Raw genomic sequence first — 14,221 nt, forward strand, 5'->3', positions numbered from 1 at the left:
AAGTTAATCCAGCATTCACAAATATGAAGTTCAAATTATGACACTTTACCAAACATTTGAAAATATTACCAAAAAGGAACACAAAATACAGTTAAATGGGATAAACACCAAATGCATCATTTTCCTTCCCATGATTTCCTCAAAACAATTAGTACTAGTAAACTAGTAAAGGTGGAGATATACAAGAAGCTTGAAAAAACTGAGCATCGATGAGGCCTAAAAACCTATCCTAATTTCCTAAATTCAGCATTCAAAGGCCCTGGTGGACTATTCATCATCTTCTATTTCTTCCTCTTTGACATCTTCCTCAGTTATATCATGTTTTTCCACCTTAATCTCTTTCTCAGATGAATCATTTGTTTGATCCTTGGCCTCATTTACAGTTGACTCATCCTTGACCTCATTTTCAGTTGAATCATCCTTGGCCTCATTTTCTGTTGAATCATCCTTGGCTTCATTTTCAGTTGAATCATCCTTGGCCTCATTTTCAGTTGAATCATTATCATCCTATACACACACAAAAACCCTCAATAACAATGGCAAACCATAGAGACAAACACATATAAACATAAGTTAGGAACATACTTGCTCATTTTCAGCCTCTGATGCCTTTTGATACTCTGCTTTAAGCTCTGCAGCTCTATCAGTATATACCTTCTTCTCCTATTTATCAAGTACAAAACACAGGTCAATAGAAAACCTCACACTAGTTCCTCCGACACTAATAAAATTCTCACTTACATCATCACTCAGCAATTTCCACTTCTCACCACCCTCCTTTGCAACCTAAACAAACATAACAAACAAATTCTTATGGAACTTAAACGACAAAATGTAGAATCACAATTCTTAGACGGTTTGCACACACTACAGCATTACCGTGGAAACCTTCTTGCAGTCAGGATTAGCTTCCTTGAATGATTTCCTGAAGTCATCCCTGCAAATAATTCAAATACTATGAACAACAACAGAGGACAGCCCCATAACTCTCACGAAACAGATTCAAGACACATGGTCTGTGCTTACATGAACAATAAGAATGCAGTGGGAGGACGCTTCTTTCTATTTGGATTTTCGGCCTTCTTCTCCTTCTTTGCATTCGGATCAATCTGTCTTGCCTTCTTTCTGCTTCATTATAGCAACCAATTAGCATTCTAAATTTATTTTCCTATACAAAAACCCTATAGCTTCAGAAAATTACTTCTCTGTTGCTGCCTTCTTCTTGATCCCAGCCATTTCCACAACCTGCGCCTCTACATAAATAGCAACCGATCAACTAAGAGGCTATCCAAACCACCAATTTTTTTTAAAAAAAAAACACTATAGCCAACACCTTAATGCATACAAATTAAACAATAATTACAATAGGAAATAAGTACTGAAAAAATGAAATACCTAGCTTCATTTTGATTTTAGCATCAAGGCTACAGTTATGGAAGCTAATCAAAGCCACTGCCACATCCTTTTGACATTTCTCACTGCAAAACGATCTCTCGTATCACAAAATAATAGAAGAAGAATCTAAAAAACCTACAGATTTGCGAGTCTAAAACATTCTATTATTTAAATTCAGCAATACAAAAGGAAAGATTAACGGAGAAGGCGATTACCATTTGGTAAAAGCACTGCCGTCTCTGGCGCGTTTGAGTGAGGTAGACGAAGAGTCTGATTCCGCGTCCACTCTCTTCCTCTGTCTCGACGCGTTGGATGATGCTCCGCCGCCCGCCATGTACAGATTTGTATTTTCAGATATTTTTTGACGTCGGGATAAAACGGTTAGGCAGAGTGATTTGTATTTTCAGATATTTTTTGACGTCGAGATAAAAGGGTTGTGCAGAGTTAGATGTATGCATTTATAAAGAAAGGAAGGGAAGGCTGCATAATTTGTTTGGTTTTTCGGTTTTAGAAATGGCGCCAAATTTCGGAGCCCAAAATTGGAAAATGAAATATTGATGGAGTTCGATATCCGTTGGTGCCACCCTAAAATTATCTAATGCACTTTTTGTCACTATAAAATAGTATCATATATTTAAATAATTATATAAAACCATAATATTATTAGCAACCTCTATAGTATGATCCCCAATTCCCTATACAGAAACAAAAGCATATACTAAAATTTTTACAAGCTTTTAAAATTATATCCCTCAATTTTCATCAATGAAATCACATTGACTCTTTGGTGAAACGTCATTTGAATGATACTCCTAATATCGGGCAAAATTTTGTTATAATCACAAAAAACTAAATAAGAGTATTTAGCAATTACACCACTAAAGTCAAGAGAAAAATTACAAATTATGTTAATCGTCGTGTTCTTTTTCCCCCCGAAAACTAACCCTGTCTTTTATCCTAGTGTTAGCGAGTACAGAGCAATAACATTTTTAAAAACTGACAAAATTCAGAAAGTGCAAAATTTCAAGAAGTATAAGTTGCAAATGGAACACGAACAATGCTATGCTAGTCACAGAGTCAGAGTAGAAATAAAAAAATGTTTAGAAGAAAGCATAACAAAGAGTAAATTCTAATGGTCCCCTCTGTAATGGTTGGACAAGAATGCCCCTGCATACAACATACCCTTTTTTAGCTTGTTCAATTTGCAAACCATCCAAGAATCATAACGGGAGAAACTTGCTTCAAATGGACGTTAGTTGAGTCAATCAGCTCATAACTTTGGGCCTTATTAATCATCGCACCACTGATCCTTTCACGAAAGAATGACCATGGGATCTACACCTAGGGGAAAGTACCTAACAGTCCTAATCTTAAAATTTTGGATCAATATTATTTGGATTGTGGTTTAATAGGTTTCAGAGATAATATATGTTAAATTCTATCATTACAAATTAACAATATCATTCTAAATATTCAGATTTTGAGCTAACTAGTTATCGGGCAAAAACTAAATACTACTATACTGAATAAATGCGTGTGTATTATACCAGTATATAAATTGAAGAATTAATTTTATTTTATTTAGTTATAATAATTATATTCGGACTGGGTCACTGCTTCGTAAAGTTGAGAAATTAGAGTCGTGAATTTTTAAAAATCAAGATTCTATTAGCTAAAATTAAAAGCTTGGTATTTTGATCAATCCGAACCAACATTTCAACAGCCATACAAAGTCGATCAAATCCACCAGATTCGCCGCCGCGGAATGAGCAATTTGGGGAAGAAAGCCACCGACGACGATGACGTCGAGCAGCTGCTGCGAGAGGCCCACGACGACGTGCTACTCAAACTCAGCGTCAACTCCCACACGGCGCGCGGCACAGCCGCCACTGCCATCGACCCAGATCTCGACCGCCGTTTCCAGGCCCTCAAGAAACCCCAAAAGCTCACAAAAAATCGCGACGATTCTCTGAAAAAACCCCCAAAAGAAGCAGACGCCGCCAGCGCAGTAGCGGAGGACGACGACCTGTATTCCAGATTCGCAGCCCTCAAGACCTCAATTCCGTCAAACAGCACCAATTTTACAAGGAACGAAGTGGTAGAAGAGCAAGAGGATGATGATGATGATGATGAAGTTGAGAAGCTGATCAGGTGGGCAACTGATGCCGCAAGGCTCGATCCTTCTCCTCCATCTGAAGATGATGATGAAGACGAAGATGACAGCGATGAAGAAGATGAAGGAGCGAGCAGAGGTAAAAAGGGCAAAAGAAAATGATGATCAAGTATAGTAATTCTTGCTTTGTGATTAAAGGTACTCTTTTACCAATGATGATCTATTTCCCTTTGTAAGAAGAGACACATTATATATTCCATCTGAATAATCACATACTACATTGCAAGTCTATTAATTACTAGTATGAGCAAAAATGATGTCTGATTTGCGTACAAACTCATTGTATAATATATCCTAGTCTACAACAAGTGCAATACCATTAGCTTCCAAGAATGGCAGCAACTAAGCGTGCAGTGATTTGAATCCCTCTGTTAGACTCATCACTTTAGCTGACACCTTCGACTGCAATTTCGACACAGCTTGCCGGATGTCCTGTAAAAACCAAGAGTGCATGAGCATTTTGAAGAGTTTAAGTTTTACTAATGTGTTATTCCCTGTGTTATTCATCTCAGTTTTACTAGTACATTACTGTGGCATTTGATCTGATCCTCATAGATTAACATACCCAAGCATCCGTAAAACCTATATAATTCACTACAGAAGGGGCGGGCCACTTTACAATTCTGTTTTTCTTGTCTATTTAGGATTCTGGTGCTTCAGGATGAAAGGAGGGTTGAGACAGATAGAAAACTATCCATGGTAACGGGACAAAAGGGAAAAACTCAGGTGTTTGGCAAAATCATAATGTTCTAAACAGTTCCCGGGAACATAGTGCAAAATATCAACTCAAAAGAGTAATGCCAGTATAGCAAAGAAGCAGTTTAATTAAGTTATCTACCTCTAGATGGTAGCGAGATGAGAAATGAGTCAGCACTATGGTTTTGTTCCGAATCCATTGTGCATTTTCCATGATCTGTATGTCAAGAATCAAAATTTGAGATCAAACAACTAAGAAGTTGCCAACCTACAAAATGTCAGCCTGATTCCCAGAGAAGAGTCCAGGCAACTGGGATAAACATAGCTTGTAACGGAGCTCAGTACTTATAACTTGAAATCATTTCAATACCTCATCAATATGAGTATGGCCGTGCTCTCGTGCATGCTCAACGCTGACACTTTCATCCAGAAATGTAGCCTGATAACAGAGAAAAGTTAAAACCTGTGAGAACCTGAATCTCAAAATTCAAGCTTGGCCAGAACACGAGACGTTGTAATTTTTCAAAGTCAACCAAAACAACAGTAGCATAATGGAGGAAGGAATTATTAAGTTTAGATCAAAAGATAAACTGTTGGAATGCGCCACTAAGTTGCACACACCATTTGTTATAGGCATGTGGAGATTCAAATTCCTGAATGTCCTGTTTTTCTTTATTCTTGTTTCTGGTGTTCTTAGCCATAAAGTAACCAAGAGTATCCAAATTTCCAGGAAAATATACAGTAGTGTAGCACGCACGAATGCAGAGAACAAGAACTTCATCTACATTGGATGCAAAGTACAATCCAAATGGCAATTATCACAAATGCTGAAAGTAGATGATCACCTCAGTTATGAGAATCTTGGCCCTCAAGGCATCAGCACTGCGTGGATCAAGGTAAAAGTCTGATGTGGTATCTCCTGTAAAGGCCACCTCAGGGCACAAGATAGTATCTGTGATCTGATAAATGAACAAGCAGCCATGGAATAAATTTCTGCCTTAAATTAAGTCACATAGTAAACAGATTTACAGTACTTCAGGACTACAAACCTCAACTCCAGACTTCTTAATTTTCTCAATTTGTTTTCCTTTTAAATGTGTGTACTGTTTTCTCAGTTTCTTCCTGACTGAGTAAATCACATAACCCTGCAAACATACAAAATATTATAAAATGCATTCCAATTCTATTGGGAGTGTGTTTACATGCAATGAAACCTAAATCACCGTACAAGGAAATAACTGATTTCAGCTTTGAAAATATTTCTATAAGTTCTTCTGGAAGAACTCAGGGTAATGTAGTCCCTGTCTCCCTGATACAAGTGTTTTACCATTTATGGTAAACTCTAAAGAAATTTAAGGCACAGAATGAAAAATCAGGTACTGAAATGAATTCACTCTAGGGAACTTAGGATAAGCCGTGAATATTTTTTGCAATAATTCATCTAGATATAAACAAAGTGCTAATGCACAGTATAAAAACGAGGCACTTTCAGTATAGCTGTAAAATGAATAGCTAAAGATTTGAAATTTTCCACACTGGTAAATGTAAATGACAGGAACTCAAACTCAATTTGATTTCAAGCACACCTGGCTGGTTATAACATGGTGCGTTCTGAATGGTCGTACAACAAGATCATTCCGCATTTCATATGTTTCCCCTAAGTAAAATAAACAGTTTTTGTCAAAGAATTATATATATAAATTGGCCAATAAAAGCATAGTAACTCATTTACCTACATCCAGAGGAACCAAATCAACATTTAGTTCCACCTGACCCATGTTTCTGTGAATGTTAATTAATTGTTCTACATCTCCCATTATGCTTGGAGGAACAAATACAGTAGGGGGCTTTAAGCTGTAAAGACCACGGGTTGCAATATACATCGGCAGCCCACCCTATGTCAACACATACAAATTACTGATTTTCAGAAACCAAATAGCCACATACAGAAATGTAATGCAATAAAAAAAAAAAAAAAAATAAGGAAACTACAATTGGTCAGGAGATTAACCTAAGTTTGTACTCACATTTCCAAAATGCTTACATTTTGCTGCATAGAAGCAAGTCAATAAGATAAATTGACATTTTTTAAGAATTCCCAATGAAAGTTGATGAATGTGGTAAGAAACATTTCACTAAAGGGGCGTTTACTTTTGGGGATTATCTTAGATAGACAAAATAGTGTAGGCTAACCCATTGTTACCTTAGATGGACTGGAAATTTGGTACATACCAAGACAAAGGATAACTTCTATCATTTGAGCTAATTTTGCTTGATTCATATCCCAGTGAAAGAGGGGATTGGAGAAATCCTATTATCCTAATAATAAGGATTTAAACACTCAATCATAAATCCTACTCCATCAATCATGAAAAGTAAAAATTCCCCCTACTTTTTATGCCTTTGACACAACTAAATGGAGTTATTTAGTTAAACAGAATCATGAAATCACCATCAATCCAAATAGAACTGCTGAAATACATATTGTAGAAATGCACATCTGACTTTAATTCTACTTTGTACCCTGATAGTAGCAGCAACAATAAGTCCAACCAAAACTATTCAATTCAAAGCAGAGAACCAACTTTAAACCAGAAAATAAAAAAGGAACATACAATGTGGTCGAGATGAGCATGTGTAATGAAGAGAAAATTCTGCTGCACAGCCTTGGCGGGGCACCTCCCGATATCGAAGGCCGCCTTCAATTCAGGCACAATAACGCAAGTTTCGTGGCCACCAATCGACAGCCCTTCGATGGAATATCCGTCTAAATCGATACTTTTTTTGTGGACCTCAGCCCTGGCCTTTCTGTACTCTTCTTCCTCTATTGCACGCCCAATTGCTGTCAAAAAACCTGAACCACCGCCGCCGCCGCTCTGCACCGCCGCATTGACGGTTCGAGGTTGAATTGGAAGGTGATGCCTGAGGGATGGTGGTGGAAATTGGTGAAATTGACTGAAATTGAGCAAATTTGAGGTTGCTGGGTTTAGTGATATCATTTGGTAGTTTGTTTTGAGAGGGAACGCAAACAGTGTTTTTGTTATCAGTTTAACTGTTGAAGATATCATCTTTATCTAATGTTTTCTCATTTGTGCGCTTCAGCATCATATTCATTTCATCCTTTTACCATCGCTATTCAATTTCACCGAAATTCAAATTCTTAGATTTTTTTTTTTTTTTTTGTTACTGTGTTAGTTTATAGGTGTTTAATGCGCTTTTAATTTAATGTTGGATGATTTATCTGTATTATATTTTTGTTAAAACTCGAATAGATTGCACATAAAAGTCTGATTCAATTACTGACAAAATGTCACATTTATTTATGCAAAAAAATTCTTTTAGTACAAATCGTTTAAAGAGAATAATAAAAAATTAGTACTATTACTACTTCACAATATGATATTTCTTCCAACAGTTCCAAGAATTTTCAGTGAATGAAATACCAATGCCTATATTCTGCAATATGGAAACCGCGAATAAATTACTGAGAGAATGAGATCATAGTTACAAACATATTGTAGACCTTTTTTTTGGGTAGGGGGGTGTTATAGTACAAGTTTAAGGAACAAAATTTGAGATATTGTGCTACTACCAGCAGACCTGCATCAGTTGTTGAGTTAAAAGGATTAAAGAATCATATTGTATTTCTGAGTAAAGCCACAGTCTTGGTCACCAGCCAACCATGGATGGATCTAGCGAAATTCATCATGGTAATCATAATCTTCGTCTTCGTCTTCATCATATACAGCACTGTAGAAGACATATGGGTTCTCGACCATCTCTGTCAAACTCAAACGCCCATCCTTATCTGTATCAGCCTGCAAAATTACGACTTCAAACTTCAACTAAACAAGTAGCTAGTCTTCTAGGGAAGGCTCAGCTTATAGGTTCTGTGAATGTTAAGTAATGACAAGTATTAAGAAGAAAGGGCCAAATATCAGCATAGAAGAAAATAAATGGAGAGTATTAGAAATTATGAATAAGCAACTGCTTGAGTGACCTGAATATTGCCAACCAATACAAGATTTCTCTAGCAAGAAATGAACGATGATCTAAAATAAAAGGCAGCATATAACTCATTGATGCGACTAATAGAGATAAAAGTCTGGTATACAATAACCAGTCAAATCAGGCTTTTCTTGTACAACATGCACCAATAAAGACTGATTTGGGTGGTAAGTTTTCCTCTAAGCCTTTCTCTCAAGCCCCAAAGGGCTTCAAAGTGATCCTCATACGGTTGTTGGCATAATCATGATTCTAATTTGTAAAGAAATAGTCTACTGGGCATATACTTTCCATATAGATTAGATTTAGAACATTTACGAGCACTTGAAGGATTACATATCAAACAAACTCAATACTTATTTAAAGCATCAACGTATGTGGTGGATTAACAACATATATCTATCTACTCTGTCACCAAGTATATACTCATTAATAGATACGGAGTACTATAACTAAAAGATACAAATGTTAACATGTGCAAAATTTGTTCTAGCTGGGACGGGCTAGTAATGAGAAAAGGCAACACTACTATTGGATAAAGGACTGCCATGGACTCATGGAGCTTGTGTACAGGTACATGGAGTATATGATAAGTCTGGGATTAAGGATTCAAATGGGATGTTCAGAAGCAACAACAACTTATGTTACTGATACTATTTTAACTGTCAGTAAAATCTTTGAAGATAGCCATTTTGCTATGTAAACATAAAAAAGTAACCAAAATTAAAATACCAGTAAGTAACTAATCCCTGTTACTAAATTACCCTTCAGTACAAGAATTACATGATATCAAAGCAGTTGACTTTTTGAAAAGAACTCATGTTCCAACAACCCTAGGTCTAAAAAGTTAAAATATGGAAACCAAGACAATTATTACACTTACCAGAAATATGACTCCATTATTTCTTCATACAGTAAGGTCAAACCATCTATAGAAAAACCTGGGAATAGGCTTGAAGCCTAGAATTTACTTCACCTATTTCTCTATAGATTTAATATCATCATAACAAGAAGGCTAATCTAGAAGAAACCACTAAAAGATTGAATCAGCCACCGATAAGTATGACTATTGATCTTGAGTTATGCCCCTTTTAATATTGAAAAGGGTCTACTAGTTCATTTTAAAGTTAAAACACAAGTTGCAGAATATTTCTGCCAGTGAAACACAAGATCCACAGTTCCACACACATAACAAATTTTCAAGAGAGGAAGCAGAATGCTTTTGCTGTAATCATATTGCAAAATTATACACATATGTGACACATTCATTTCTTTATGAACCATTTCCACTGAAATCATAAAGTGCTGAGCAACGAAAGACATGATTCATTAACAATGTGTTCTTAAATACTTTTCCTCAAAGAAATTGAACATAAGTGCAAAACATACCTGCTGCATTATGTACTCTGACTGCTGTTGAGCATAATATAGCTCCGACGGATGTATTTTTTGAATAACCGGCAGCAATTCTATATGTGACAAATAACTGCAACACAAATATTTAGGTTAATTCATCATTTATAAAAATAATTGTCCCAATTGACCAATCAATTTAGGAATAGATGTATCAGTAGATTACCCATCACCATCTTTGTCAAGCTGGTTGAACAATGTTTTTGTTGGGGCCTCCTCAGCATATTCATGTGACGAATCCTGAACCCCTTCACCATGTGGTCTAATCAAGTCATAAATTCCATGGTAAAATTCTTTGTAGTTGACCTTCCCATCTTTGTCGGTATCTCTTTCCCTTATGTGTAGTAGATGACAATGAAAATGAGGAAATTAGATACTATAAATCACTTACACTAAATCATACAGAAAATGGAAAAATGTTTTAAACGTATGCTTCACAAGAAGAAATAGAAATTATTGGCTATCTAACGAGAAAAACTCTTCTGCATTTAACTTAATTATATATTACAAGGAAACAAATTTATAACTTATATATTAATGATGCTGATATCCAAAGTCAAGCAGTCAGACGTATCTTTCCCTTCTACCTCCACTCCACAAGAGAAACTCACTAAACATCATAAATAAAAAGAAGCAGCATAAAGTCCAGATGCAAAATATGAATAGAATAGTCACGTTTTTTCCAATTAGTCTTGCTCTGTAGCAACTCAAAACCATGCTTAGTAGTGATTTGTTCTCTATCTCTCTCATAAACATAAAGAAAATCTTGAGATCCATATATCCAAAGACACCATAAATCATCCTCAGTGATCAACATGCAAGAACTTAATTGAAATACACTAAAGTGGCATGAGAGGACTCCAGTTAGTAGTTTAATATTCTCACGAACATGCCATTGCTTGGTCATACACAGAACTCTTTGAAAAATCATCAAGAATTAAAGCTAAGTCTTTTTATTTGTCCATGACAATTTTGAATGGCCAGCTCCACTTCACACTTAACCAGATATGTGTTATACTAAATAAATTGTACTCATTTATTTGTTAGGAACCAAGTAAATGAGATCTAACAAAAACAATAAGATACTCACACTTATCTAAAAAAATCATTCAAAATCCAGCTAATGTGATCATTTGCCAAAACACGTACTGCTCTAATATAAAAAATTCTAGATGAGAATCCACAAATTGCACCATAAAAATAAATGGTTGACTCGCAAATATTTAGAATTCAGTCTTTTTGGACAAAGAAACCGCCGAAGCAACTTCTAGAAATAGTCATTATCTATCAAATTCGACCTAAATTGATCAAGCTTTCCCTCAATGTGTTCCTTCCAGCCCTCTGGTTTTTTATTGAAGCCCAAAAACCCAGCCATGAGTCAGAGACGATAGTGCCAATACCCTCTCTAAGGAGACTCTGTAATTGTTTTTAAAGCATATTAAACATGTGATCAAGCCCCCAACCATATCCCACCTCACAGGTTCTTAAATAATACTAATGCACACATCCATACTTCTAATTAAATTGTTTTTATAAATGTTAGTCACTTCAGATTATATAGATAAAAGGCCTTCTGCTCATTTGCATATACTAGTATTTAAAGTTAATATACTAAGACTAAAGGTGAACATAACTTGCCATATACTAGCATCAAAATGACCTAATTTTATGCTTAAAATCTAATAATTTGCATAGGTATCTTTTCTCATAAATTCTTCATTCAGGTTAGTAAGGAAAAGTGAAAAACATAATAGCTTCAATATAAGGTCTGTTCTGCTTTTGCCTATTTGATAATAGCTTAAAACTTATCAATGATTAGGCAAGCAAGGAGACGAGGAACCCCAAAGAGATCACAAAATTAGCAGTCAGGAATGAGAAAAGCATGTTGGTCCACAACAAATCATCATGATTCGAAGAATTTCTCTAACTGTTTAATTATAGAAACCTGGGATGAATAAGAATCAGTACGTATCCAGGAACTCAATCAAATGTTTCTCTCTAGACAGCTATTTTTAGTCATCGTCTTGTTATTGTTATTTTAACTATGCAAGATCAGAAATGAAGACAAAATGTATCTATCAAACTATAACTTAAGCATGCGCTTGTGAGACACTTCCTAGTCGAGCTTCATTTCTCAATTTAATAGATGACATCAATCTAGTTGTGATAATAATATATCATAGTCAAGACCAATACAACTTCAGATGAGTATATTCACCCTTCTACTGTGGAAGCTTGGGAAAATATAAGAGAGCAAGAAACTATACATTGGTCACATGTTAAATATGTATGATGCATGCCAAAACAACATTTCAGAGATAGAATGAGAGATCTTCTGTAATAATCAACAGAAGCATGCCACAACAACTTTTCAGCCATAGAATGAAAGATCTTATGAAGCAATATATAGAAGCATGCCACAACAGCTTAATGAAAGATCTTCTACAACAATCGCTTGAAACAAATGAATAGCAGCATATCTTTAGACTGTTCATACAAAAAAATATTATCGATGAGCAAATAATGTTTCCCTACAGTGATTTTATCAGCACTCGTAAGTAAAATTCCAATAAGAGCGTTTCTGTTCAGTATAAATCATTCCAATAGCTGAAAAGTGCAAAGTAGGCATTCACATGATGCATCTTTTTAATGTGATACATTTATGCTTAAATCTTAATAGTGGGAGGTGGTTGTCCAATGTACAGTTCAATTATGATTGCATCATTCCAGAGATGGAATAACAACAGTAACCCATAATTTCGAGGTTACTTACAAAGTTAAAGCAAGTTTATTCACCTACAATTTGATTGCCATAGTCAACAAGCTCAAATCATGATGTATAAAAGGAAAATTCCGGTTCAGCCAGAGTACCTTATTTCTTCTTTACACAACCACTCAAGCAATTTGTGATTGGTTGAATCAGATGGATGCAGAAAGCTACAACAAGGAAAGGAAATGAATTAGGCCGAGTAGGTGACAAAGAACACCAACAGAAACAAATCCCAAAAAGAAAGATTAATCTTTTTGAAAATTAAGCTCCCGAGCTGGTCAGAGACTTACTCATTGAACTCTGTGATATTCAATTGACCATCTCCATCTACATCTGATGCATTAAAATGCTCCTCTTTCCACCAGCCCATTTCATATCCAAATGAGTTATTGTCTGCATTAGGGAGGAAATCAACATTATCAAGCAATTCCTATGTTTTCAAAGTAACAAAGTTCAGTACTATGATCCTGGTCCAGATCTAATTCCTTAAAAACCGAACATGCCCCTATAGTTGTGTCCTGAATACATCACCATATTCTGATCCAAAAAGCACAGAGTAAACACTCAACAGTACTTCACATTAATGGTATGGCTAAGATCCAAACTACCAACACCAAGAAACAAAGAAGTGAAAATAGTAGCAGAGACTACATGAATGAAGGACTCTAGGTCGAATTCAATTGGTGGAGTAGTTATTGCATTTAAAATCTGAGTCATCATATTCTCAACATTCAAGTAAAATAGAAGAGGACTGATTCATATTAAAGTCAACTCCGCAATGCTTGGAACAATTGGGGCAGACCTGAATTAACGACCCAGCTCGGCGGCTGATACTCGGCTAGCGTGACGAATCCATCTCTATTCTTGTCGTGGACTTCCATTTCCCTCTGGGTCCGATGCAGCACCTCCTTCTGGCTCTGCTTCAAGTTCCACTGAGTCAACTCGGCGGCGCTGACGTAGCCATCGGGCGGGTCGATGTCAATGTTGGGGAAGAGGAGCAGCAGCCTGTTAGTCACATTGAACTTCTCCTCGTCGTTGAGGTAATCCTCGGCGCTCGCGAGATCGTCCCACTCGTGGTCGGGCGGAGTCGACTCAGGGTGGTGAGCTTGGATGTAGTGGTGCTCCCACTGTTTGTCCTCGCGCTTGCGCTCGATTTCGGCGACCACTGGGTCAAATGCGGCGGCGGCGGAGGCAGAGAAGCGGGGGTCGGTGGGAGGTGTGAAATTGAAGTTGGAGCGGACCTTGAGGCGGCGGTGGCGGTGGCGGTGGCGGTGGGAGTTGTTGTTGGAGGAGCGGGAGATTAGGAGTAGGAGGGCGACTGCGAGAGTAATATAGATGATGAATGAAGCTTTGGTCATTTTGATGAGATGACGGAGCTTCCTACTTCATCCGAAATGCATGTATGCTGCTAATCTGCGACAAATTGCACCGCGTCTATTTACAGAGAGAGAGGGAGGTAGGGTAGATCTTGCTGTGTAGCTGGCAAAGGGAGAATTGCTGTGTGAAGAGAGAGACGTATTACGATGAAAAGCTTCACTAAGGGTGGTGAAGCCGTGAAGGGAAGAGCCTTTCTTCATTTACTTTGGGCGAAGTCGTGTTTTTCATTGATTGTTAAAATAAACAATTATATATTCTAAATATGTAAAAATTGCAAATAAAACCCTAAAATTCAACGTCCTAAAAATATAAAACTACTTATTTGACCTTAAGTTGGCGTGGAGTGAGATGATCATGTCGTTATGCATCTCCCATTCCATTTCAGACATCGA

At 36.6% G+C, this 14,221-nt stretch overlaps 4 protein-coding genes across 5 annotated transcripts; 1 reads left to right on the forward strand and 3 right to left on the reverse strand.

Annotated features, from left to right (window-relative positions):
* Window positions 1–97: 97 nt before the first annotated feature.
* Window positions 98–1,844, reverse strand: LOC125208973 (high mobility group B protein 7-like). Its single transcript, XM_048108523.1, has 8 exons — window positions 1,611–1,844; window positions 1,396–1,478; window positions 1,202–1,253; window positions 1,027–1,125; window positions 880–937; window positions 742–786; window positions 586–663; window positions 98–507 (listed from the first exon to the last, which is right to left on the reverse strand). The coding sequence occupies exons 1-8, from the start codon at window positions 1,727–1,729 to the stop codon at window positions 268–270; spliced, it is 774 nt and encodes a 257-aa protein (XP_047964480.1). The 5' UTR covers window positions 1,730–1,844; the 3' UTR covers window positions 98–267.
* A 1,184-nt stretch (window positions 1,845–3,028) lies between these two features.
* On the forward strand, window positions 3,029–5,128 carry LOC125210872 (nucleosome assembly protein 1;2). 2 transcript variants are annotated; one of them, XM_048110484.1, is made up of 2 exons: window positions 3,029–3,706; window positions 4,995–5,128. In XM_048110484.1, the coding sequence occupies exon 1, from the start codon at window positions 3,161–3,163 to the stop codon at window positions 3,668–3,670; it is 510 nt and encodes a 169-aa protein (XP_047966441.1). In that variant the 5' UTR covers window positions 3,029–3,160; the 3' UTR covers window positions 3,671–3,706; window positions 4,995–5,128. The 2 variants fall into 2 exon arrangements, with proteins under 2 accessions (XP_047966441.1, XP_047966442.1); XM_048110485.1 differs by lacking the exon at window positions 4,995–5,128 and adding an exon at window positions 4,213–4,294.
* Window positions 3,694–7,522, reverse strand: LOC125210870 (tRNase Z TRZ2, chloroplastic). The gene is made up of 8 exons (XM_048110482.1): window positions 6,880–7,522; window positions 5,997–6,159; window positions 5,851–5,921; window positions 5,314–5,409; window positions 5,110–5,223; window positions 4,635–4,703; window positions 4,407–4,481; window positions 3,694–4,000 (listed from the first exon to the last, which is right to left on the reverse strand). Exons 1-8 carry the CDS (start codon window positions 7,330–7,332, stop codon window positions 3,911–3,913), a joined length of 1,131 nt encoding a protein of 376 aa, XP_047966439.1. The 5' UTR covers window positions 7,333–7,522; the 3' UTR covers window positions 3,694–3,910.
* A 206-nt stretch (window positions 7,523–7,728) lies between these two features.
* LOC125210871 (reticulocalbin-2-like) lies at window positions 7,729–14,016 on the reverse strand. The gene is made up of 6 exons (XM_048110483.1): window positions 13,255–14,016; window positions 12,743–12,845; window positions 12,554–12,619; window positions 9,849–10,016; window positions 9,659–9,755; window positions 7,729–8,082 (listed from the first exon to the last, which is right to left on the reverse strand). The coding sequence occupies exons 1-6, from the start codon at window positions 13,808–13,810 to the stop codon at window positions 7,957–7,959; spliced, it is 1,116 nt and encodes a 371-aa protein (XP_047966440.1). The 5' UTR covers window positions 13,811–14,016; the 3' UTR covers window positions 7,729–7,956.
* Window positions 14,017–14,221: the final 205 nt, after the last annotated feature.

The sequence above is a fragment of the Salvia hispanica genome, chromosome 3 (genome assembly GCF_023119035.1).
Source record: "Salvia hispanica cultivar TCC Black 2014 chromosome 3, UniMelb_Shisp_WGS_1.0, whole genome shotgun sequence".
NCBI classification, from domain to species: Eukaryota; Viridiplantae; Streptophyta; class Magnoliopsida; order Lamiales; family Lamiaceae; genus Salvia; species Salvia hispanica.